This window comes from Lepidochelys kempii, chromosome 16 (assembly GCF_965140285.1).
Source record: "Lepidochelys kempii isolate rLepKem1 chromosome 16, rLepKem1.hap1, whole genome shotgun sequence".
In the NCBI taxonomy this organism is placed as follows: Eukaryota; Metazoa; Chordata; order Testudines; family Cheloniidae; genus Lepidochelys; species Lepidochelys kempii.
In genome coordinates, this window is record NC_136395.1 from 23,541,753 (window position 1) to 23,566,273 (window position 24,521).

The 24,521-nt window shown below is 43.6% G+C and overlaps 1 protein-coding gene across 8 annotated transcripts in view; it reads right to left on the reverse strand.

Moving 5' to 3' along the window:
* KCNT1 (potassium sodium-activated channel subfamily T member 1) overlaps positions 1–24,521 on the reverse strand; it is a 169,996-nt gene that overhangs the window by 11,083 nt on the left and 134,392 nt on the right. For 7 of the 8 annotated variants that reach the window (XM_078849050.1, XM_078849049.1, XM_073314260.2 and 4 more), the window contains 11 exons: positions 19,174–19,390; positions 15,735–15,840; positions 12,941–13,113; positions 12,602–12,673; positions 11,712–11,846; positions 10,989–11,100; positions 6,295–6,396; positions 5,177–5,260; positions 4,542–4,670; positions 3,281–3,301; positions 2,049–2,352 (listed from right to left, as the gene is read on the reverse strand). In XM_078849050.1, coding sequence (XP_078705176.1) covers positions 2,049–2,352; positions 3,281–3,301; positions 4,542–4,670; positions 5,177–5,260; positions 6,295–6,396; positions 10,989–11,100; positions 11,712–11,846; positions 12,602–12,673; positions 12,941–13,113; positions 15,735–15,840; positions 19,174–19,390 — 1,455 coding nt within the window. The remainder of the gene's footprint in view (positions 1–2,048; positions 2,353–3,280; positions 3,302–4,541; positions 4,671–5,176; positions 5,261–6,294; positions 6,397–10,988; positions 11,101–11,711; positions 11,847–12,601; positions 12,674–12,940; positions 13,114–15,734; positions 15,841–19,173; positions 19,391–24,521) is intronic. The other variant, XM_078849048.1, reaches the window with a different exon arrangement.

Below are 24,521 nucleotides of genomic sequence, written 5' to 3' on the forward strand. Positions count from 1 at the left end.
TGATTTCATTGGATATTGGATTAGATTCTTCATTATCCGTCTCTCTGCCGCTCTTTAAGGAAACAAACTTGCTGGAGAATGGACGTCGCTCCTAGTTCTAATTCTGGGCTGTCGAGGCTCAGTGATGATCCATAGTGCTGGCATGTTGCCAGTGAGATACTAACTTGGACATCGTTAATCTCTCTTACTGCAAACTCTCCACTCACATACCTCTGTTTCCCATAGACACAATGGCACACAAGCAGATATCCTGCTGTGAGATCTTGTACGCAAGTAAACCAATTGGCAAGGGGATGCCTGCTCCAGTAGACTCTAAATTCAGGTATGGTAGCACTTTGAGTGACAAGGCGTGAAGATGACGACACTGCTGTCTCTGTAGCCACTTGGTTGTTCAACACAATGTCACTACACAGTCACGCAGATGTAGCGGTTTGTCTCCGTGTTTCTCGTAGCACTCTGATTCAGACGATCATAATAATAATATTGTTTGTGCTTGGTGATCACTCAGACTTTACTCTGTAAGGCTCTGACTCTACCAATGATTTCAGCGACGCTCTGCACACAGGCTCAGAATGTGCCAAGTTACAGGACTGGAGCCTAAAGAGCCATCCCCTCTCCTCTTCTTGATTTGATTAGCTACCATGGAAGTGAAATGAACTCATTGTGCCATTGGAACATTGTCCAAAAGCAGGGAGCAGAAGGAGAGAAGGGAGAAATGCTCCACAATTCCACATCCAACCGTAGAACTTCCCAGCTCGTGAAGGGTCCCTCAGAACAATACCTTCTACCTTAACTAGGCTTGTGGAAGTGGCTGGTGCATTGGGCAAATCTTTGTTTCCCTTCAAAGCCCCCACCCCAATTTTTTAAAATTTATTTTTAAGTTCTTTTCCCTCTCTTCCACATGTCTGAAAAGTTGCAATGATGCAAACAACAGAGACCAGAAATCTAAAATCCCTCCCGAAATGTATTGCCAGGCTCACGCCAGCTCCACAATCCCACTGTGCACAACGGTCCTGGCCCAAAGGCTCCAGTTACCCGCTCTTGGTTTGCATTATTTTGTATGAGACTGGAGCTATCTCCTGAACATGAAGGGTAGAAGCTTTTGTAGCATGGAGGCAAACAGGCTGTAGCACAGGATGGCTTAAAAGAAAAACAAACAAGCAAACAAGCACGCCATGGGCTAAAGATTTCATCATAACCAAGGGACAGATTATTGTCCAAAAATGGTGAGACACGCTTTTGGGTTAACTGCCAATTAAAATACTTTAGAAGAAATAATCATTGCACTGAGAGATTCTTACATTATGCCATAGTGTTATATCATACAGTACTTGCTTTACTGAGAGTTATGAGATAATTAAAGAATTATTAAGTTATACACACATTGAAGTGAACCACTCAGCTCTATAGCTACAGAAAAAAAATTCTAGGAGAGAATTTGCTGAAGGATTAAAAAAATATAATGATGGGATATTGCGCCAGCCTGAGCTCTTTTCTTCCCTGCTTTGCTAAGGGGATAGAATTCTTAGACAATAGCATTAGCAACTATTACAAATGGATATTTTGGCCAGCTTGATGATAGAGTGGGGGCCAATATTTTCAACCTTTCCTTAGCCAGTCATCAATTTTACAGGCACAAATAATAAATGAGTGAAATTTTGCACTTGTAATTTAGGTCATTTAGACATTTATTTCCCTTGTTATACCTGGTATTTAGATATTTATTGCACCTGCAAATAATTACAGATGTGCGCACAGCTATTTGTGACTGCTGAAATAAAGGCCAGTGTCTGAAAACAAGTCCCTTTCCGTCTCAGTGCTGTGGGATTTATAAGGCAAGAGGACTGAAGGTTGATGGGAATGCCAAGTTTGAATGTACTATCCAGAGCTATGAACAAGCTAGAGGATCAGGCTTCATTTTGGAATTATTTTATACCCTGGACGTGTCTGGTTTGGTTCGGATAGATGGTAAGTTACATGATCAGCATGTGAATGGGGCGCAATGCTGGTAAAGCCATTAACTGTAAGCAAGAACGAAACCTACTTACCATATCCAGTTGTAGGTAAACCCAGATGTTTCATTCGGTTTTTGACAAGCTCTGAAAGCTCTTGCCTCTCCGACCTCCTGTACAGACTCAACCTCTGCTGGCTGATCCACTCCGCTGTTTTGCTTGTGTGCTTGTTTCCTTTCCTACTCAGCCTGCGTGCCCACTGCATGCTTTTACGCCGTAGCAAGGGGTGCTCAGACTGGTCACTCGAGCAGGAGTTCCTGTGATGGCTTGTCTTGATGTTCCAGTGTTCCTTGACATCTTTTGTATCCTCGCAATCCTCGACATTGATTGAGATCTGCGACTGGAAGTCCCAGCAGTACATAAGGGGATGCACTAAATACCTTCCCGTTGAAAACACACTAAACACCTGACTCCACTGGGGTTGGCTGTGCCCAGCTCCTTGTAGGACCAGGTACTTACTTGGACAATGTATTAGTGTGATCAGCTACCATTCTTAAAAAGGGACTCCACCTTGGTCTACCCCTTTACACCAATGGCCAAATAATCAGCATTCCCCAACATTATGCAATATGCATGTTGAGACTGCTACCTCCTGGATCCCTCATGATGCTAGGTGGATCCTGACAATTCGATGGTGACACTTCATTTTCCTACTATCTGGTAGTGTTCTAACATTCACACCAAGGGACTGTTTCCCTATCTCTGAACCCCACCTCCACCCCAAAAACCTCTAATACTAGAATCTATGTAGGTGGTGAACTTGGAATTTAATAATAATAATAATAATAATAATAATAAATGCATGTAACATCACCGGCACAGAAGTTTTTATGGAATAATGTTATCTCATGATGGCCAAACTGCTGAACTTCCAAGTTTTCCTTTCATCCTCATGACAGATATGACAGCATATATCCATTATAAAATGTGAACCCTAATTGCATGTAGTCATTTATAGTGCCATGGTTTGCAGCATCTCTGACACAGGGATAGATTGGATTGAACTAATTGTCAACCTTCAGCTCCTTGTGGCAGTTTTCTATATGGCTTTCAATTCATATTTACGATTAAACATGTTTCAAAGTTAAGACTGAGTCACTAAACAACTATTCTTATCTGCCCATGCTGGGTATTGCTGAATTTTTCACAGCAATGCGTGATGGATACAGATCGTCATTACCTTGCTGAACATTAAGTAGGGCACTAAATTTTAAAGAAAACCAAAATTGTAACAAAGTTCTCACAGGTTCAATACAAACGTTACTCACCTGAGTTCTGATGTCATGAGGCTGCATTCGAAATAAAACAAAACGAAGATGCAATATGTGTTAGTGGTGAATATGCATCACTGAGTGTCCATCACATCCTAACTCTCTCTTTCTAGTCCTGCAGTCTGAGCCACGGTTTAAGATCTGTTTCAGAGTAACAGCTGTGTTAGTCTGTAGTCGCAAAAAGAAAAGGAGGACTAGTGGCATCTTAGAGACTAACCAATTTATTTGAGCATAAGCATAAATTTGTTAGTCTCTCAGGTGCCACAAGTACTCCTTTACTTTTTGTTTAAGATCTGTAAACCTGTCCACAGACAACACATAATAATTAATCACGGCTTCTATAGCACTTCCCCAGTTCAAAGCATCGCACAGAAGGTCGTTAACCTGTCTGTGGTCACACAATGAGCCAGTGGCAAGACTAGGATCCCACAATTACCCAGCTCCAAACAGCATTCATTACTTTCTATGCCAGTGCTTGCTTCACCTTCACCTTGTGCAGTTACCCAGGCTTGGCAGTGCAGACCACAGAGTATGGGCAATTGGCACAACTTTTACAAACTGGGTGGCCAGGCCTGGTGTTCTTGGTTTAAACTTGGAGTTTTCCTTCTCCTAGGTGGCTGCCTGCCATGTCTGATGAGCCCCACCTACCCTGTTTCTGTGCCAATACTAAATAATATGAAGATTTTTCAAATGGGTATTGTGGTAGCACCTAAGAGCCCCAGCACAGGACAGGATCCCCTTGGGCCAGGGGCCGTACAAACACAAACACCTCTGCCACCAGTGCATATTTGTCTTTTAACACAAACCCTTGTGCTATGTAGAAATTAGAAGAGAAGACCAGGGAATCGGCGAGCCAACCTCCTTTCCAGTAGCTGTTTCACACGGGGCTAGCGCATGCAAATTTATTACACCCTCCCCATTCAATCCCACTGCTTGGGCACCAACCCCAGTCAATCGGGAGCCCCCTTTGGCTGCTGGCAGCCTGGCCCAGCTGGTCCTTTAATAGAAATGTTACTCCATCAGCTGCTCAGATGGGATTTCTCCTCGCCTGGCCAGACATGATTGTACCTATAATGCAGTTCACTAACAGCTATAAGGTCAAAGCTGACAGTGCAAGGGACCAGGCTGACTGACGCCATTGCACACATTTTGGAAGTTCTTCTACATGTTATCCAGTGACTTATCCCTGCTGGGACCTTTCACACCAGGGCTGCAGCCAGTAAGGTTTTCTGCACTCTCTGACCCCTATGTTTCTTACCTCGGAGGTTGAGAACATGTGTGATTCAGTTCTGTAGATCCCAATGGGAATTTCTGCGCTGGAAGAGCAAAGCTTCTGGAAGAGACGGCCATATGTCCGGATCCACAGGTCATCCTCAGTGATTTTCATCTGGCCAACAGGGGAGAAAAATGTCTCTTTGCTCCCACTGAAGGGACCCCTCAGCCACAGGGCAATCCTGTCTTGATAAGGTCCAAAGCTGCAGAGCTTGGATCCTGTTCTAAACTTCTCCAAGGCTCAGGGATGTTGCGATCCAGGGCTTTTGTTTGATCCCACAAGAAGGGCAGGGGGGGTCTGTGAGGTTCCTATCTAACTCTCTTGGGATGGAGGTTGTTGTAAGGTTCAGAGTTAAGGGTAGAGCTTATTTCACATGACATGGAGAAACCAACACACTGGCCCAGTTGCTGTGATTTTTGTCTCTCTCTAGAGGCCAGCCCCCGTGACTAAAACAGTCTGCTGTTCAGTGACAGAAGTTCTTCTTTACTGTGGCTCAAGAGGCCTGTGTTTGGGGGCTGAAAGTCCCAGATTCAGTCCCCACAGAATGTTCACGCACACACCCGCATGCTTGTGTGACCCCACTGCATTACAGCTTGAAAGAGACCAACATCAGCACTTACAGCACAGAGGTAGCCAGAACCCGGCGTAGTGTCAAGGCCCAGCAGCAATCTCGTAATGGTGATCATGTAGTCCTTCACGAACGACTGACAGGAGAAATTCAGAGAGAGATCAGGCCAGAGAAAAGGTTTCACTTGTTCAACTGTTCACTTTAATGTACAAATGTATTGACAGATTGGAAAGAAGGTGAGATTATGTTCTATATTCTCTTCTATTTGCTTCTTATACTGTGCCCACAGCTATGGTATCTGGGCACATTCCAAAGGTGAATTCAGTGATGTGACTAACATCTGTCACATGTGACTCCTTCCTTCTCTCTCTGCCTCTCTTAAGGGGGAAAACGGCATGGGGATTTAAGTTTTATTTGTTTTAACTCATGATGCATTCGGTTTTTAAATGAGTGTCTAAAATACAGGAAACCAACATCATTAACAAGAAGAAAGTAAAATGTGCCCTGAAGAGGGATATAATGTGGACACAATGTAAAGTAGTTTATGCATCCAAATGGCTCAAGGGTCCCTAAACTAGACACTTACCACGTACCACACCATACGCAAAACCTGGGGGATGCCACACAGTTTAAAGGAGCGGTGGAAGCATGTATAGAGCGAGGAGGCTGATGGTAGAAATGGAAGGGCCCTCTTATTAGTGTGAGTGAGGCAGGTGATGGAAGGGTTGGACCTATAGTCCTGTCTATTCTCCAAATATCCCCATTTCTATTTTGCTTTAAATTGGCAGACTCTCCTTTGGGGAAGCTGATAGAAGCAGCTGCCATGTCCTAATTCACCCCACTTGGGCTTTAGCCATCTATCAAACAGAGTCCTGAGGATGAGTGAGATTGCAATGAATGCCTGGGGAACCACTGGGAGGTTTTACCTGAATCCTCTATCACAGAAGACTGAAAGGAAGGGACCCCTGCTGGGGCCTCTAGCTCTTTCCCCCCTGCATTAGGGTAAGACCTCTCTCTGGATGGGGACCCCATCTCGGATAGATAGGGATATGGTGCTGGAATGCCTGTTCAGAACCCCCACCCTAATACACCAGCAGCTGCAAGGCAGAAGCAGCTTAGCCCTCTGAAGCATTCACAGCAATACCACACAACCTGTTGGCCTGTTCTCACCTGATAGAGCAACGTATCCAACATGCTGATGCTGAACACTCTGCCGGCAGCAAACGGGAGCCGGAACATGAATGCCAGGTTGGAGCCATTCTCTCGCTCTTTCTATGGACAGAGAAGAACACGGTGTGAAAGTTTTTACCATTATGTTCACCACTTTTACAAGACTATGATACATTTTGTACAAAGTATGTCTGGTGAGGTATCATTTAAAACTCATAATCTGCTGAACATTGTTGTTCTGGTAAAATGTGTGCATCAACATGATTACAAAATTTTACTATACAACATTGCTGTAACATATTCCAAGTTAGAAAAGGAAGCCCAAACCAGTTTTCAGAGACAAAGACACACTGGAACCCCCAAGCAGGTGTTAATGGACTATCACCTGCTTAAGCGGCCATTCTCTGGGGAAGGTGTGAACAAGAATTTTGCATTTCATCACAAGGACAGTTCAAACCTCAAGTCCACAAGAGACTGTTTGTCACCATGACTCAGCAAGGATGTTTCTAGCACAAGAAACTGATTTATAAAGAGGGGAGAAAAATGCTTGACCTCACTCTCCCCCTTCATCTCTGCTCACGACAACAATTCTTAAATAACTGAACTTGGGGCAGGGGGTGGAGTCCTGGCTGGGAGGCTTTTCAGCTGGTACAGATTGCCCTAAGCTTATGGTGAGAAATACCTTTTGCTTTTAAGTTCACTTATTTTAAAATTAAGTTAGGCATTTAGCTTGCATTTTATCTTTTTATTTCTTTTGTAACCAGTCCTGACTTTTACACCTCATTACCTATAGTCACTTAAAATCTTTCTTTTCTTTCTTTGTAGCTAATAAATGTGTTTCACTGTTTTATCTAACCAGTGTGTTTAGGATAACAAGGCTGGTATGTATCATTGTCCATTGATGAAATGACAGATTTCCTATGAGCTCGTTTTGACAAGTAATGTACTGGGCAATACAAGATGCACATTTCTGGGACTAGAGAATCTGCTGGGGTTCTTCTGCAGTGTAATTCATGAGTGGCGAGCTAACACCACTCAATGCTGTGTAGCTGGGAGCAAGTTACACGCTGGAGGCTGGGTGTTAACTGGCCAGGAGTGGCTGTTCCCCAGTAAAGCAGTGTAAAAGGCATCCAAGGCCAGAGAACTGAGGAGACACAGCTATTCAGCAGCCCAGATCATACCCTGGGCAACATCATACGTGGAGATGGTGAAAACGATGATGCCAAGGGACTCTTAAAAACCAAGAGGACCTGCTTGCAATGAGCTCAGAGAAACAAGCCACACGACAGCCACCGCCCCTGGGGAGTTCAGCCAGGGCTCTTCCTTCTTTTAAATAATGCCATAACATTGAGATGTTGACAGAGAGATGGTTGACATTTTTTCATCGATTCACTTTTTGGATGAAAAATGGCATTTTGGTCCAAATGAACATTTTCTTCTTAGTAGGAATTCTCCATTTTTCCCCACTACAAAACAAAAACTGAAAACTGGCAAAGTTTTGGTAAAAAAGTTTTTGGTAAAAAGTTTAGACTTGCAGTTTTCAAAAGCCTTTTTTTAACCCAACACTGGTTTTTGAAAACCATAGGTTCGGGAAAAGGGGGGAAAGGGGCCTGTTTGTATTTTTCATTGAAAAAAAAAAATTTTTTCCCCTGAAGGAAATTTTTGGAGAAAAAACAAATTAAAAAAATCCCTACAAAAATAATTGGCCTCCTTCAGGCAGCTCTCGCATTTAGAGTCCCCGAACCAGCAAGGCACAAGCAGCAGCAGCGCTGGTGAAGTGAGAATCATAGAATCACAGAAGATCAGGGTTGGAAGGGACCTCAGGAGGTCATCTAGTCCAACCCCCTGCTCAAAGCAGGACCAACCCCAACTTAATCATCCCAGCCAGGGCTTTGTCAAGCCGGGCCTTAAAAACCTCTAAGGAAGGAGATTCCACCACCTCCCTAGGGAACCCATTTCAGTGCTTCACCACCCTCCTAGTGAAAAAGTTTTTCCCAATATCCGACCTAAACCTCCCCCACTGCAACTTGAGACCATTACTCCTTGTTCTGTCATCTGCCACCACGGAAAACAGCCGAGCTCCATCCTCTTTGGAACCCCCCTTCGGGTAGTTGAAGGCTGCTATTACCTTGGAGCCTACACACCAGCCCAAACTCACAGCTAGCAACAAGCAACGTGTCTGGATGCCATGATCTGACGTTGGATCCCACTCTCCAGAGACAGCTGATAGTTTAGCACCACAACCACCCTTTGGGTCTGCACCCTGGGGGCTCCTGCAGCAACGTCCAGCGGGGATGCATTCCCATTATGCAGGGTGTAATAACTAGCAGATCTATGAGCACAGCGTCACTGGTCAGTTCCTGCCTTGATCATCCCCCCAGCATGGAACACACGGAGGTGAGTTCTGTGTACTAGTTATACATTCTCCTCTCCCATGATCAGTGAAACTTGGGGGTGCAGGGGAGGGTTGGGAGAAAGATTTTTTCCTTAAGCAATATAAGTTTGCAGCATGTACAAATGCAGTCAGAAGACCTGCCTTTCTAGCCCGATGCAGTCAGCATCTCAGATACAATTTCCCTTCAAAGGCAACAGCAGCTATATTGTCTAACTGTCTAACACAACATCCATCACACACCCCCTGTTGGATACCACAGTATAGACAGACAAGGGCCCAGCTCTGGCATTTGCAGACATGGCTATCTTGAAACTGCGTTAACTTAATAATTACCTTTTATTCCCTGGGTGGCAAATTTCTGTCTTAACACTGGGGCCATTCAGATAATTATTAACACCAAACCTCAGATCTTAAGACTACTCCTGGATCCCCTAACAACAGACTCTGAGTGCAGCTCAGAATTAATAAAAGCCGCTATCGAATCTCAGCTGTCCTCAAGTGGTCAGAGAGGGAGTCTTGTATGGAGAGTGTAATAATGGTCAGGCAAGGCTACGGATGGGAGAGAATGAAGCTTCTCATTTCACCACAGGGAACTCTGGGGATCAAAACACTCGTGCATTTAACAGCTTTCCTGAGAGACTGCAGTGTACCTCATGTGCAGGGTCTACCTGCCATAAAATTAATAGAAATGTCATTATATCCGTTTGTTATTTTAAAAGAATAAAAGTCAACGTAAGCTCCTGATACTTACGATTTGCATTGCTGTAATGTTGCTAGACCCCCACCAGTCTAGGGGCTGCACAGACACAGAGTAAGTGTCTGCCCCAAAGAGCTTATAGTCTAATAAACAAGACAGAGCTATTGTCCCCATGGGAAACTGAGGCACAGAGAGGCTAAGTGACTTCCCTAAGGTCACATGGGGAGGCCATAGCAGAGCTGGGAATTGAACTCTGGTCTCCATGTCTTAGCTATAAGACGATCCTCCTTCTCAACAGGGTATGTTTCACGTCAGCCCAGTGACAGCACATTCATTGCTGATGTAATTGCATCCTACCAAGATGGTAATCTCTTGCAGTAAAGCCAGCCTCGCACTTACTCCACCACTGAAGTATGATTGATTCAGCTGGTTCTCCTGTGATGGAGAATCCCTTAGCTTTCTTTGGCATCTTGGTCCATTGCAGAACTTTGGGGGTTTCTGTTTCTCTTGAAGTTTAGGATGTACATGGAGCCCTTGCCCACTTGTCCTGTCCTCTCTAATCCCTGCGCCTTATTTATAACATCAGTGTTCATTTGCAGAGAGTTCGGTCTCTTCTCCGACGGAGAATCTGCCCAATAGTAACTGGATAGATGCTCTATCAGCCACAATGACAGTAAGGTCCAGCAGGACAGCTTATCTATGACAGATCTTTATGAACAGCCCCTAGAGCCCTTTCAGTTCAGAGATTGCCCATAGAGATTGGTCATTATGAGGAAGTTAGGAAAAAACAGAGAGAGATGGGGAGGTGGTAAATATAGTTCAGCGTTGAGTTTATGCTGGTTTTTATTCTCTCTGAATTGGTTCAACCACCCTTAATACACAACACCATGAATGCAGTACAACATACGTGTATGTGTGCGAGCGGGAGAAAAATGAAAATTTTTTACCTTCCCCTCAAGAGAGGGCACTCAGACCAGGCAGTAGTATCAGAGATGTCAACTGTCCTTGTTTTGACTGGCACAAACTCAGCAGAAGACCGTGACAAACTATTATTTCTTTCATTTGTTACATCAGTCTGACAGGGTCAATGCAGCATCTCAGACACTCACGTGGTCTGGGTCAGTTATTCTTTGAATGTTTCCCCTTCCCATCAGCTGTTATTTCTACCCCACAAAAATGCCTAAGGAATATGTAATATAAACACTGAATGTAGTTTGATGCAGAAGTCTATTCTCGCAGAATTGTTTAACCCACCACCGCAGCGGGAGCATTGTACCGAGTAACTAAAATCAGACTGACAGCAGGGACAGCTTTGAAGAGTGGAGATGCTAGTTGCACTAACTAAGGAAACACAGAGACCCTAAAGGTCAATTGCCTGCATATTTGCGTGTCTTAGATTATCCTGGACGGATGTTCATTAACTATGGTGCCCTGCAGTGCACAGCAGGAGAGCACAGGACTATGAAGAACTGTAAATTAATGACTCATTACATTACCCTTCCTTCAAACACAGGCATGAAGGGAACTCAACAGGCTTCCTGTTAGCAAACACATCTGGGAGGAAAAGCATAGACCCTCCTCGGGATGAAGGGGCTTCCTTACCTTTTCAAGTTTGGAGAGGGCCAAGGAATAACTGTCCTTTGCTCTGAACTGCATGAACCTCATATTGGATGGGTGGGTCAGCTCAGTGATGATGCTAAGGCTTGGAAACAGCCTGCAATGGAAGGCAGACTCATCAATGTCTGGTGCACGCGCATTCCAAGGGAGGTGGGGAGGAGGAAGCTTTCAGCTTTGAAATGTGGCCAAATAAAGAGTGGAAACGGCCTTGTGCCCCATCCAAGATCTGAAACAGGCTGGGGTGAGAGCACCAAAAGCTGTACAAGCCAGGCCACCCCCCATACCACCTCACTGACCCCCCCCTTTTAATTCTATTTAGTTACTGGAGTGACCAATAGGTGCACACCGACAGCGTGGCTGGCGATGCACAAAGTTGGGGATAGAGTGCAAGGACTTTCTTTATTAATTAGCATGCCTGTGTGCAAGGGCCAGATGCAGGCCATGTCAAACACAGGAGCCCAACTTGGGAACCCAGACCTAATATCCTCTGTAGATGCCTGACCCTGCAAACCCTCGGTGTGCAGAGTCCCCACTCACACCAAGGACAGTTCAACTCACTGCAGAAAGGGCCAGCTAATATAGGCACCTCCCACCACACCCTCTGCCTGGGCCCATTCTGAGTCTTTTGTTTCCATTAAGACAAATTAAAAAACTATAAGAAGAGAGGCAGGGGCAAACGACAGAGCAGAACCCATAGCTGCTTCTTACCGGAACATGGTCTGGACGTTGACAATTGTTTTTGCGTCTGCCATGTAATCCTCCTCTGCACTCATTGTGCTTTCCTTATCCACAACCACCAAGTTGTCAGCATAAATGATCCCACACTGCAGCAAACTGTCTAGGCTGGAACAATCCCCCAAGACAAAAGGTTGTGGGGGGTTAATCCATTGGAAAATAAGATGCTGAATGATCATTTGCAAACATACCCATGTATTTGCACAGAATAAACGCCCAGGCAATCCTGTGCATGCAAAATGCTACTGAAATAACCATAACCATGTCCAGTACAGACTAACAAATCCTAGGAGGGGGAAAAACTTGAGATGAAGCCCAAACTATTGTATAGTTGCAGGGTCTTAAAATGTGACAATCTCCCAACTTTAGCTGTGCCAGTTAGAGAACCCAGAACATCAAATGTATGATATGTCTGCTAGGTAAGAAAGAGTCTAACCTAACTCTAGATGGTTGTGCTCCGATACTACAGTGACTGGCGTCCACATAACTACCCGGACACACCGATAGAAAAGCAGTGCTAGTCTTGGAAGCAGAGATGGAGAAAACCATCTCCGAATTCCCCTGAAGCCCTGGGGAAGTTCAGCTCTGAATCCAAACTTCACTGCTGCTGTCCATGCCTATAACATGGGGATCAGCTAAGTAGGATGGGAGCATCTATGCACCATTGATTAGGCTGTAAGAGGCTGCATGTGACGCCGATTATTCTTGGTAAATACTGGTCCTTATTGCCAGTGATACTGTGTGCCTGGTACGCAGTATAGCATCCCTTTGCTTATTTAATTTTCCTCTGCAGAATCAGGGCTATTTTCTCCTTTGATTTGCAACACATTGTAAATACGGATAGCTGTAAACAAGACACTTACTTATCGATAGTGCCTTCCATGTAGTAAACCATGGGGAAACAACAGATGGCTTCCAAGAAGTGGTTCTCAGGCCTGGAAGAAGAGAGGCAAACAGCAAGAAGGTTGATAGGGGCATTTTATACTAGTAAGCAAGAGGAAAAGAAATCAGGAGTGAATGCACAGACGTCAATGGTGAAAAACTGATGCGACAGGAGAATCAGGCCATCAGATTTTAGGTATTATATTAAAAATGCTAAAATCACCCATTTAACTCCTCCCATAAATACACAGTATGAAACACCCATTTGAATGCAAGGAAAGATCTGATGCAATGGAAAACAACTTTGGAAGAGTACTTGCTTGTTGTCCAGTAGCAATACAATTGGGTTTAACTCTTTCCGGGACCTATAGTATGCACGGAGAGGGACGATGAAATTATACAGGCCATTCCCAGCAGTCTCTGCTGAAACTATAATCAATTTGTTCTTAAACCCATAGGCCTTGGCATCTTCATAACTGTTGTGCTTGCAACCCTGTGCAGAGACAGAAAAGCACCGTGGCTCAGTGATCAGTCTATAGAGCTGCCCATCTGTCCTGACACTGTTAGGAAAATAAGGATAAAATGGCTGTTTTCTCCCCCAGGAAAGGGGAATCTTCTAACATTCAGACATGGCAAAAGCACTGAGCCAGCTTGGCTCTGAGCTGTGAGCTGCGCAGAAGCTCATGAGCCCCCAGAGTGAGAGAATGATCCTGCAGAGAGTTGATCTAGAGATGATTTGGAATGTATCCAAATTTCAACCTTCCATGTCTGGGCCTGAGGGCTTTGATGGCCCCACATCCCGGCTCACTTTCACTATTTTTCCTTTTTTAAGTTTTGAAAGTGAATTTTGTGCTGCGGGAAGGGATCAGAGTAACCAGTCCTGGAGAGGTTAGCTCTCTACTAACCGGGCCTAACCCAATACCAGCTCTCCCAAACTGCCCCACATATGCCTTGAACCTGACTCGCAGGGATACTCTCCCAAAGGGAGTTCAGTCTTTGGTCTATTCAGTCTTTGGTCTCACAGCTGAGACTTCTAAAAAGGAGGACAGTTATTGTAGTGGATTTAGTGATAAGGACTCCTGCCCATGAAGGACAAGGCCAATGACTTGTTTCATAGACCCCTGGTTGACAGAAAGTAACAACTTTCAGCAACAGATGAACTGGGATGTGTCTGAATCAGTGACTTAGATCAGAAACATGAAAGTGCCTTTTTACATGACCAGGAGTACTTGTGGCATCTTAGAGGCTAACAAATTTATTAGAGCATAAGCTTTCGTGGGCCACAGCCCACTTCATCGGATGCACTGAATGGAACATATAGTAAGAAGATATATATATATATATATACATAAAGAGAAGGTGGAATTTGCCATACAAACTGTAAGAGGCTATTAGCCTGGCTATTAGCCTAATAGCCTCTTACAGTTTGTATGGCAAATTCCACCTTCTCTGTATGTGTGTGTGTGTATATATATATATATATATATATATATATACATACACACACACACACACACATACATACATATAAAAATAATCTTCTTACTATATGTTCCATTCAATGCATCTGATGAAGTGGGCTGTAGCCAACGAAAGCTTATGCTCTCATAAATTTGTTAGTCTCTAAGGTGCCACAAGTACTCCTGTTCTTTTTGTGGATACAGACTAACACGGCTGCTACTCTGAAACCTGTTTTTACATGACCAGTTCCCAACAATGAAATCAAAGCTGGTTTTGGGGAACCCCCCAGGCATGCCCTGAAGTTCAGATGTTTCCCTTGTGGATCAACGCCTAGAGATCGACAAGCCTCTAACACGTCACTGAGACTAATTCTGAGTTTAAGTTAAAACTAATATGGTTCCCCTACATAGGGCTGGATCCTCAGCTGGTGGGAACCATCTATTCACACCAGCTAAGTATGTGTCCCACAGGTGTCTTCAACCTTACTTTTGCACTCCCGTTAACCTGCTGCTCTAACTTATGCTAGCTGAAAAAGACCAAAATTGGCCAAACTACAGCTGCAGGACTGATGCATGAAGATGTCCTGGCAAGTGGTGTGAGAGCCCATAAGTTGGCTCCATGCCGCTGGAAGATAATGCTTAAATGGGGGTCACTCTGCCAGGCTCAGTTAATCAGGCTTTCAGACTAAATTTCACTGGCAGGGCAATGAAAAGCAGCCGAACTGTACTAGTTTGGCCCCTCCTCAGAATGAGTTAGCTTATATTAAGGAAAAACAAGCAAAGGAAGAACAAAAGTAAAGTCTCACTGGGAGTGAGCACAGTGTCTGCTCTGTAACATGCTGCCTCGCAAAATGGCAGCTGCCACTGAAGACACCAGTTGTCTGGGAACTTCAAGGTGCAATACACAGAAAACAACTAGGTTATCAGTACAGAGCCATGTAATTATTGCTTAAAAGAAAAAGTTTACCACAGAAAACTAGAGAAGCTCCTGCATCTTTCAATAAAATGTTTCCAGCCCTCTCACAGATAACAGTGCGAGGAAAGCAAACGCTTTACAAAGCCACAAAGTAACCACCAGCAGACAGGCAAAGTGTCAAATCACAGCTCCCGCGTGACTCATTCTGCTACACGGTGGGGTCTGCACAGGACTGGCCTGGCACGTTTCGGATCATGCACTTAAGCTTCTGTCAAAAAGCAGATGTTTTCACATTCTCGTTTTCCCAGGTAAGCATTACACCTATTCCCCTGGCAGCCACTGAAGAGGCTATATGCAGATGTAGGGTCTACTCTCATCCCTATCACTGACCCAGTGTAACTGCACTTCTATCTATCTAAGGTGCATATATGGCCCCCAAAGCCATACTGATCTCCTCACAATCTTTCATGTATTTATCCTCATTCAACCCCTGAGACTAGGGAAAATACTAATGTCCCCATTTTACAGATGGGAAGTTGATACACACATTTAATGACATGCCCAAGGTCACATACAAAATCTGTGGTGGAGCTGGGAATTGAACACCCAGACTTGTGTTCTCACCATTGGAGGTAATAATGCTGCCCTACCTTAGTAAAGTGCTTGAAGCCCCTGCCACAAATGCAAGTGCAAATAACATCACTGGAACCTTTAAATACTGTCACAGCAGCCTCTTACCTTGTCCAACCTCAAGCAGCAGAAAGGGGCTTTTACAGGTAGAAGGTGGCACAAAGTGGGAGAACTCCCAATGTAGGGCGAGTTCGGGGGGTAGCCTTTCACATATCTGCAGAGGAGACAACATGCATCAGGGCACGTGTATATTTTTCACACACACAAGGAACACTTATTTGCCCTGGCAAACACATTTGTCCATACACAGACTGTTTAGAAACACTGGAACCTCATGGGTTTATGCAGATCACAGTAAGGATGTTTTATAAATTCTTCCAAAACAGCCTAGGAATTTTTCAAGATAAGTTTATTTGAAAATACTTTTGCCATTTCCAGGCTTGGGGAATATCTTTTAAAGACTTTGTTCTCATGGACAGCCAGAGAACTAAGCAGACTGTGGAAGATAAAGGCATCTAGAACTTTTAACAGCAATGGGCCTGAACCCACATCTTAAATCTAAACATCACAGAATGGCATAGAGTTTCAAGCCCGATACAGATTCACAGTCTCACAGCACATTTGTAGGCAGGTTTTTTTTAAACATAGTGGACATGCTGTAATTTGTGTTCCTGATATAACTGAAGGAATAGAAAGCTTTCAGCTTACAAGTAATTAAAAGTATACGTTAAATTATAAGCCAAATAAATTTGAGTGAGTGTGGACACATGCATCTGCACAAATTGTTTATCTTGTAAGAGCCAACACAGAGAGAAACACACACACACAAACGATTCATTAAAGCAATGTCACAAATGAATGCAATACTGACTGCTACTTTACATTAATATTTTTACAGCTGGAATCAACAATTTTACTTCCCTAATGATGGAGAATGCAGAATACAATCCCTTCCCTGCCCCTGAGGTAGCAGAGGAAAGGGAGCTGGTGGGGAAATTCTGCTAAGTCCACAGAGTGCTTCTAGCTCAGTGTGACTTCTTCAGAGGTCAAGGGATGCTTCTCCAAAACTGCAAGCAAGGAACTGGGAATAAGGCAAAACTGCTTCACCGTCAATGTCTGACAAGCTAATGTTTGAACACACTGAACTGACCACATGGTGTTGCTCTAGCACTGTTTTATAAACATATTCATCACTGACATAATTTCTGCTCGGCTCAGCATGTCATTGCTGATAACATTCAATCACAGTTTCCACAGCAATATAGCAGAAGCAGAGTAAAAACTATTCTCGGGAGGTTAATTTATGCTAACAGGATTTTAGTGAAGGGTAAACTAATTTCATTGGGTTTGTTCTTCCACTCCACTGGAAAATGCAAAATACCAAGATGAGCCCTGCTGGCTATTTTAATAGACAGCACAGATCTGAGGACTTTTTTCCGTTCTCGCTGGTGACTCCTGCATTGCACTTCAATACTGGCCTTGCTCTCTTTGAAGTCAAAAGTCCCACTGATTTTGACAGGACCAAGATCAAGGCCTTAGCAATGTGTTATCAATAGTATAATTTAACGTTCATCGTATGGGAGTGCCCAGTGGCCTCAATCAGGAACAAAGCCCCATGGCACCAGGAGCTGTACATACAAATTATTGTTGTATTAACTGTTAAGCTCTCGTGCCTGTAGCTTTTCAGTAATAAACAAAAGACAGATGCTTTTTTACAGCATCTGCAGGCAACAGCCAGGTGTGCCGAACCTGAAACGGTCCCTGATTCAAAGCTAAGCAGGCTCACTACTCTCCCTTTGTCCATCCCAGGGCAGACTCATGCTTTCTTTGTGTGTTTCACACAGGTGTAAATTAGCAGCTCAAGTATATAAGTAGGAGTCATGAGAAAAATTGACCAAAGGAAAATTTAGGCTGGATAGCAAGAAAAATCCCCTAATGCTGAAGCCTACTGGGCTTTGTCTTCCCTAGGGATGTACCCCCAATTCCCGCCTTCAGCCACTGATGTCACTGCAGTAGTACAAACTCCTAGTGTAAACCAGGAAAGCTGCACTTTATAATGGTGGAGCGTAACTCGGGCTCGGGGGTGGCAAATCCTTAGCATAGCGAAGGCATTAGACTTTGGAATGGTGACCCAAGAGACGTGATAGGGAAACCACTGCCTGGGTCACCGGAACTTAACCCGGAAAAACTTTCGACAATACGCTGCGGGGAACAACTGTGCACTGGCTACGAGTCGGAGGAGCCAGATTACCTCTTAGATCTCCACCATCCCTAATTTCTGTTATTCAAGCAGCTGCCACATGAAATCATTTTATTGCTGTACATTTAACTGAGACGTCCCTTGATGAAAAAGAAAAACCCCCACAGAACGCAGCTCAGATTGCAAATTCCCTTAGATCTGATTTTATTGTTCCGTAACTCCAATCCATATAGGCAGGACTGTATGACTGTATTTTAGCTAGGGCCTGTCTAGGCATGATTTCTCGTTCCTTCACCCTGGGGTTGATCGAATTACCCGATGGCATCATAGAGAGTAGCACCCTTCAGCACAGGATCTTTGCTTTTAAAGATGCATGCTCAAAAATTGCAGATTGGTGCTTTTATAGCTCCAATATAGTTTATGCACTACAAATATTTTCTTCTTTGAATAACTGCCTTCTGCAGGGTTTCTTGCACCTTCCTCTGAAACAACTGGTGCAGACCACTGTCAGAAGCAGGCCACTGATCTGAGCTAGTCTGGCAATTCCTGTCTTTCTAAACCTCTCTCCTTTAATTTTTCTTTCTTCTGAACAATCTGCAGTATTTACTGTAGCTCTAACATAGGCTTGTAAATCTTTAATTTCCAGCAATTTCTGCAACTCTCAAACTTTTTTTTAGAGAGAATCTTTAATTCAAAATAAATTGAGATTTAGATGAATATATGTGTGCCCAGTGCCTTGAAGAAGGAAGAGACAAGATCAGTGGTAACTGTTAGATTTAGAGACAGGGTTATGGTAAACCCAGATGGATTGTTTACACCTGATTATTGAGGATTAACAAAAAACTGCAAAGAATGTGTATTTATTGCAAATTGTTGGGAGATGTCTCATTGTATCAACTCAAAGCACAGCTCAGAAGTGCAGCTTGCTTAGGTAGGTACAATAATTCAAATAAATAATAATAGAGGTTATCCCAATACAAATAGTAAATAATAGTCGTAGCAAGCTCACCAACTTTAAACTTCACAGCTCGGGTTTTCAAAGGAACCCAGGGTACTTAGACTGTAAGCAATTTGAGGCAGGTGTCATTTTTGGCATGTGTTTCTATAACAACCACCATCCTGGTCCATGCTCAGGACTCTTTACTCACTACCACAGTAAAAGTAATGAAATAATAATAAATAATAAATAATAATAATAATGATAATGAATTAGTTGAAAGACAATGGTAATTGGACATATAAACCCCTTAAAGTCTTTTGAAAATCCCAACCCCCATAGGAGTTGATTGCTTATGATGATGCAGTGACACTAACATTAAGAGATGATGCTCTCAAATGGCAACTCACTCTACAACAGTAAGTCCTTCGTCATCTGACTGAGTCATCTCATCTTCTGACTGGTCGCTGAGCAGATCACAGGGCAGGAGGGAAGAGCTGTCTGCTAGCTCTAGGACTGGGGCAATGCTGGGCCGTCTGTTACCTGATCCATTTTCAGCTGGCAGGGTCAGCTTGCTGCTGTTAACAGGACGACATTCCGTGTTTTGCAGGTCCATGGCTACTGTACCTGGAAAAGAAGAGGGAGGAAGGACAATATAAATAGCAAAAAATAAATCCAATGGCACTGCAGGGAAGAAAGAACAGGAAGAACATCCAGTCGCACTTTGTATTAAGGTTCTATTTATAAACAGTCTACAAAATCAGCTAATAATGATGAACAGATGGTATAAGCATGTTACAGACATCAGTAGGACATATTATTGATGGTTCTAAGCACATCAGCATAAGGTGTTGCAGATGGTTCTAAGCAACCTATTGACCCATTGGACTCTAAAAATTGGTTACCTCTTTAATTAAGACAGCTATTAATAATTTCTAAATGGAACCTTGATATAAAGGGTAGCCAAACACTTATATCCCAGACACAAGATGGGGAGCTTTCACTAGCTCTGCCGTATCAGTAAGACTGCTTGCACTCATAAAGTTAAGCATGTACTTATGTGTTTTGGATTGGGGCCAGAACCTTGCAGGATTGAGCCCTTATACTGACAGAGGTTTGCTATAGAGCAAAACTGAATCTGTGTTCATCAGGGTAATGATCGGTATTTAAGGTGCTCCCTTCACTGTACGGCTGGGAAATATTTGCACCTCTTAGGCTGTCTGACACATTCACAATGACATCCAAAGCCATCGACAGGCAAGACTTCTATCCTTCATTGGGAATTTATAACATTGGTTTGATTTATAAAAACCTGGGGGGAAAAACATCTGCCAAAACTTGAACCAACCCATTCTGAAAATGTGGAGAACATTTATGCCCGAGTTTATCCTATTCAATTCCAAGGGGACATTGACTCTGAAGCCAAACAATAAACATGTAAACACACTAATGAACAATTTCATTGCTCGGCAGAGCTCACATGTCAGGCAAGGGATGATCAGATTATGGAGCTCTTGGCTGAGGGAAGTCTCATTGTGGTATATCACGGCGACAGAGCTGGATTTTGGGGGTGGGTTGAGGAGGTGTAACATCTTCCCTCAGTTTGACCCATTCTTATTTGTGATTCTAATTGCTATTTTTCAACTCACTGAATTCCCCGGATAGCACAATACATTTTCTTACTATATTTGAACTCAAACAACCCCATACTTGACCGGAACATTTGAGGGCAACCACTGTCTCCCATAGTTTCAAAAATGGGAACGTTCTGTTTGCTTGCATCGTTGCTATAGCAAGTATTTTGCTGCTTACGAACATTCTGGAGTCCTAATAGCTTGGTTCAGAAAAATCACATCATAACATACAATGTGAAATTATCCCCACGTGGCAGCTGCGCCCCTCCTCACGTGGCCTGGTTTCCAAGCAGCTCATCAGCAGATCTTGTGCTCTTTTTGGATGCTGAAGCAGTGACCCCACGATGGAGCAAGCAGCCACTGGCATTATGGGCTATAACTAAGCCTGTGAGTCTGTCACGGAGGTCATGGAAGCCATGGATCCACACACCCCAGAGCACCTGCGGTCCCCTCACCCAAGTTTTACTTAGGGAAATGCAGTAAAAGTAATGGACAGGTCACAGGCTGTGATTTTTTGTTTACTGCCCCTGACCTGTCCATGACTTTTACTAAAAATACACGTGACTAAAACATAGCCTATAACGAATAGTCTGTGCTAGTCTTTTTCTGAAAAGTCTTAGCTGTAGAACTACAAGGCTTTTAAAAGGTCACCATACTGTTTATCATGGGAGAGATGATCAGAAACACTGAGGGATTTAGGTGCGTAAATCCCACTGAACTTCAAGTCTCTTCAATCCCTTACACACTTACGAATTATACCCTTGCCATCTACATTCCTCATCAAAGAATCCTCAAACATTTGAGAGTCAAAGAAAAAAAAAGTTTAAAACCTCTAATTCTTCTTGCATTCATAAATAAGTTCCACATTCCAAGTTCACTAAACTATGTCCAAGTTCTTGTTAAAATGTGGGTACAGCTTTGGCCACAATAGAAACTGGAGCAGGGATCCAAGGAGAATATTACAAGAATGACTGGAAAAGCGGCTTTTGTTTTAAACATGGATCAGTCAGAGTCAAATGAAAATGTCAGACACCTGGGAATTTAAAAAATACGAGAAGTCCCTGGCAAAATACCCATGCCAGACTAATACGTCTCATATCCTTTTATGTTTAAGTGGAACACTTTGTATCTTTCCAAATGGCCGGTAAAAACCTATTTGTGTATCTATACAATAGCTTGGGTGGGTCGGATGTAGTCAGGAGCTGAAAAGGAGATCTATACTGCGTACAGTGGCTCAGCTACACTGATCTAGGTATCCTGGCAAACCTCCTGTAGGAGAGGCAGTTTATATCACGCTGCAGCCCTCATGCAGCAGCATCTCGGTGGTGGCTGAAGCGCCACACTGAACACATCCCTCTTACCAAGATCATGGGTTATTGTGCGTTCAGGTGATTAGTTCACAGTTGTTCACATTGGTAAAACATGGTGCAATCTGCTGACGGAAGGGCCTCAAGATTTTCGGAGTGGTATTATTAACACCACCATCCACCCACACTGTGGACGACTCTTAAGAGGAGCGTTTGTCCAGAGAACTCCAGGATCATTTTTCTTAACTCTTTCAGTTTTACCTTTACGAATCTCTCTCTTTCCCACGCTGTAATTCATAGCAGCGGGGAGCTGTTAGCCTCACTGATTCATAGCCTTCTGCTGTCTCACAAAGACAATGCACCTCCAGCCCCGGGCTTGCGCCTCTTCCTCACCCATTATAACCCCTGTCAGCTCCATCCATTTTGTAAAATAAGTGTGGCTCAATGTGGGGTGCCAAAACATGCAAAGCCAGAACAAAGCAAGGCCAGAACTTTACTCTGGAATGTTGCCATCTCATTAAATATTCAAAATGGAGAGTCTGGGTGGGATTTTTTAGCCCACATAAGAGAATTAGGCACCCAGTGACTTTCAGTGGGACTTGGGCACTTTTCTTCCTCACATCCTTGAAAAAAATCCCACCTCTTTTCTCCTACCTACTTGGGCCAAGATGTTCAGAAGTGATTCTGGGTTCCTCCATTCTTTGGGTGCCCACCTTGAGACTTTCCGGGGGGGAGGGGTGCTCAGCACTTTCTGAAAATCAGGTGCTTTTAAGGTGTATTGAGTTGGTAAATCAAACTCAGCAATCACTTTTGGAAATCGTGACCATCGGTGTTTCATGAGTCTTTGTCAAACGCAAATATTTTTAAATAGCTACAGAAGTGGTGAATGCCACAGTGAACAAAGTGCAGGAGTTCGGCTTGCTCCCCCTTGTTGCTAACCAACTAGCTGAATGCTGAGTGACCTACTTGAAGAATATAATTTCTATCTCTCTCTCTCATCTGAGTTTTGAAAAGGCTCCCACTGAGAACAAGCCAAGTAACAAGAACATCAGCCAGTGCTGTTCAGCGAGGAGCTTTGTGTCTTGCTGCTGGGAGAATTTTTGCAAGTTTATGCTCGAGTGTAAATGGATAAATGATTTGTCTGAAATACCATCTCCTGTTGTGCCTGGCTTCTCCCGACAAAACCCCCATTTCAGGCTGCCCAGAGAGAAGCTGGAAAAAAGGATTCATGGCCTTTTGGAGAAAGTGCACCACGCACTTCAGCGCGACCTGCGCCATTTGCCAAGTTATGCAAGATAAACATGATTTAAAATGCAGATAACAGAGCCTATTCTTCTCTCCAAGGCATGGGGTATTTACGGGAGCAAGTAACTTTAATGCTAATGGACATGCTGGGCAATAACACAACTTAGCACCTGCAGGGAGTAATTGCCATCTGAGAATCAAGAAGGGTAGAAGTACCATTATCCCTGTTTTACAGAGTCATAGGTTCTAAGGCCCGAGAGGCCTACTGTGATCATCTAGTCCGAGCTCTATAGCACAGGCCCGAGAACTTCCCCACAATAATTCCTGTTTGACCTAGAGCAGATCTTTTAGAAAAACATCCAGCCTTGATTTTAAAATTGCCAGTGATGGAGAATCCACCACCACCCTTGGTAAGTTGTTGCAATGGTTAATTACTCTCTCTGTTAATTACTCCCACTGCCTGATTTCCAGTCTGAACTTGTCTAGCTTCAACTTCCATTGGATCTTTTTATACCTTTGCCTGTTAGACTGAAAAGCCCATGATCAAATATTTGTTCCCTGTGTAGGTACTCACAGACTGTGGTCAAGTCACCCCTGAACCTTCTCTTTGTTAAACTAAATACTTGAGCTCTTCGAGTCTTATCACTATAAGGCACATTTTCCAGTCCTTTAATGATGCTTGTACCTCTTCTCTGATCCCTTGCCAATTTATCAACAAACTTCTTGAAATGTGGACACCAGAACTGGACCCAAAAATCCAGTAGTGGTTGCATCAGTGCGAAATACAGGTGAAAAACCTTTCTACTCCTATTCAGTCGTCCCCTGTTTATGCATTCAAGGAGTATTTCAGCTATTTTGGCCTCAGCATCACACTGGGAGCTCATGTTCAGCTGATTATCCACCATGACCTCCAAGTCCTTATCCCAGGAACATGTAAGTATGGTCTACGCTCTTTGTTCTAGATGTATATATTTACACATGGCTGTATTAAACCACATATTGTTTGTTTGTGCCCAGTTTACCAAGAGATCAGATCACCCTGTATCTGGTGCCTGTCCTCTTCATTATCTAACACTCCCCCAATTTTTGTGTCATCTGCAAACTTTAGCAGTGATGAGTTTATGTTTTCCTCCAGGTTGTTGAAAAAAAAAAGTTAGATAGAGTAGGACCTAGAACAGATTCCTGTGGGACCCCACTGAAAACACACCTAGTTCACCCAGATTCCCTGGTTACAATTACATTTTGAGACCTGTCAGTGAACCAGCATTTAATCCATTTAATGTGTGCCATGTTGATTCTGTATCACTCTAGTTTATTCACCAAAATTGTGTGTGGTAGCAAGTCAGATAAGGAAATCCGGGCTGTCCATAGACACAGCCGACAGTGGCTGGTTCAGGAACAGAATGCTAGGAGGGAACATTTTGGTCAGCTGTGTACAGAGAGCTATGTGGGTAATGCCATGGGCACCCTACCCTTTTTATTTATAGTTGTATGCAGCGCCTGAGAGCCCCCGTCAGGGAGCAGGACCCCATTGTGCTCAGGGCAGTGCAAACCCAGAACAAAAATACTTTC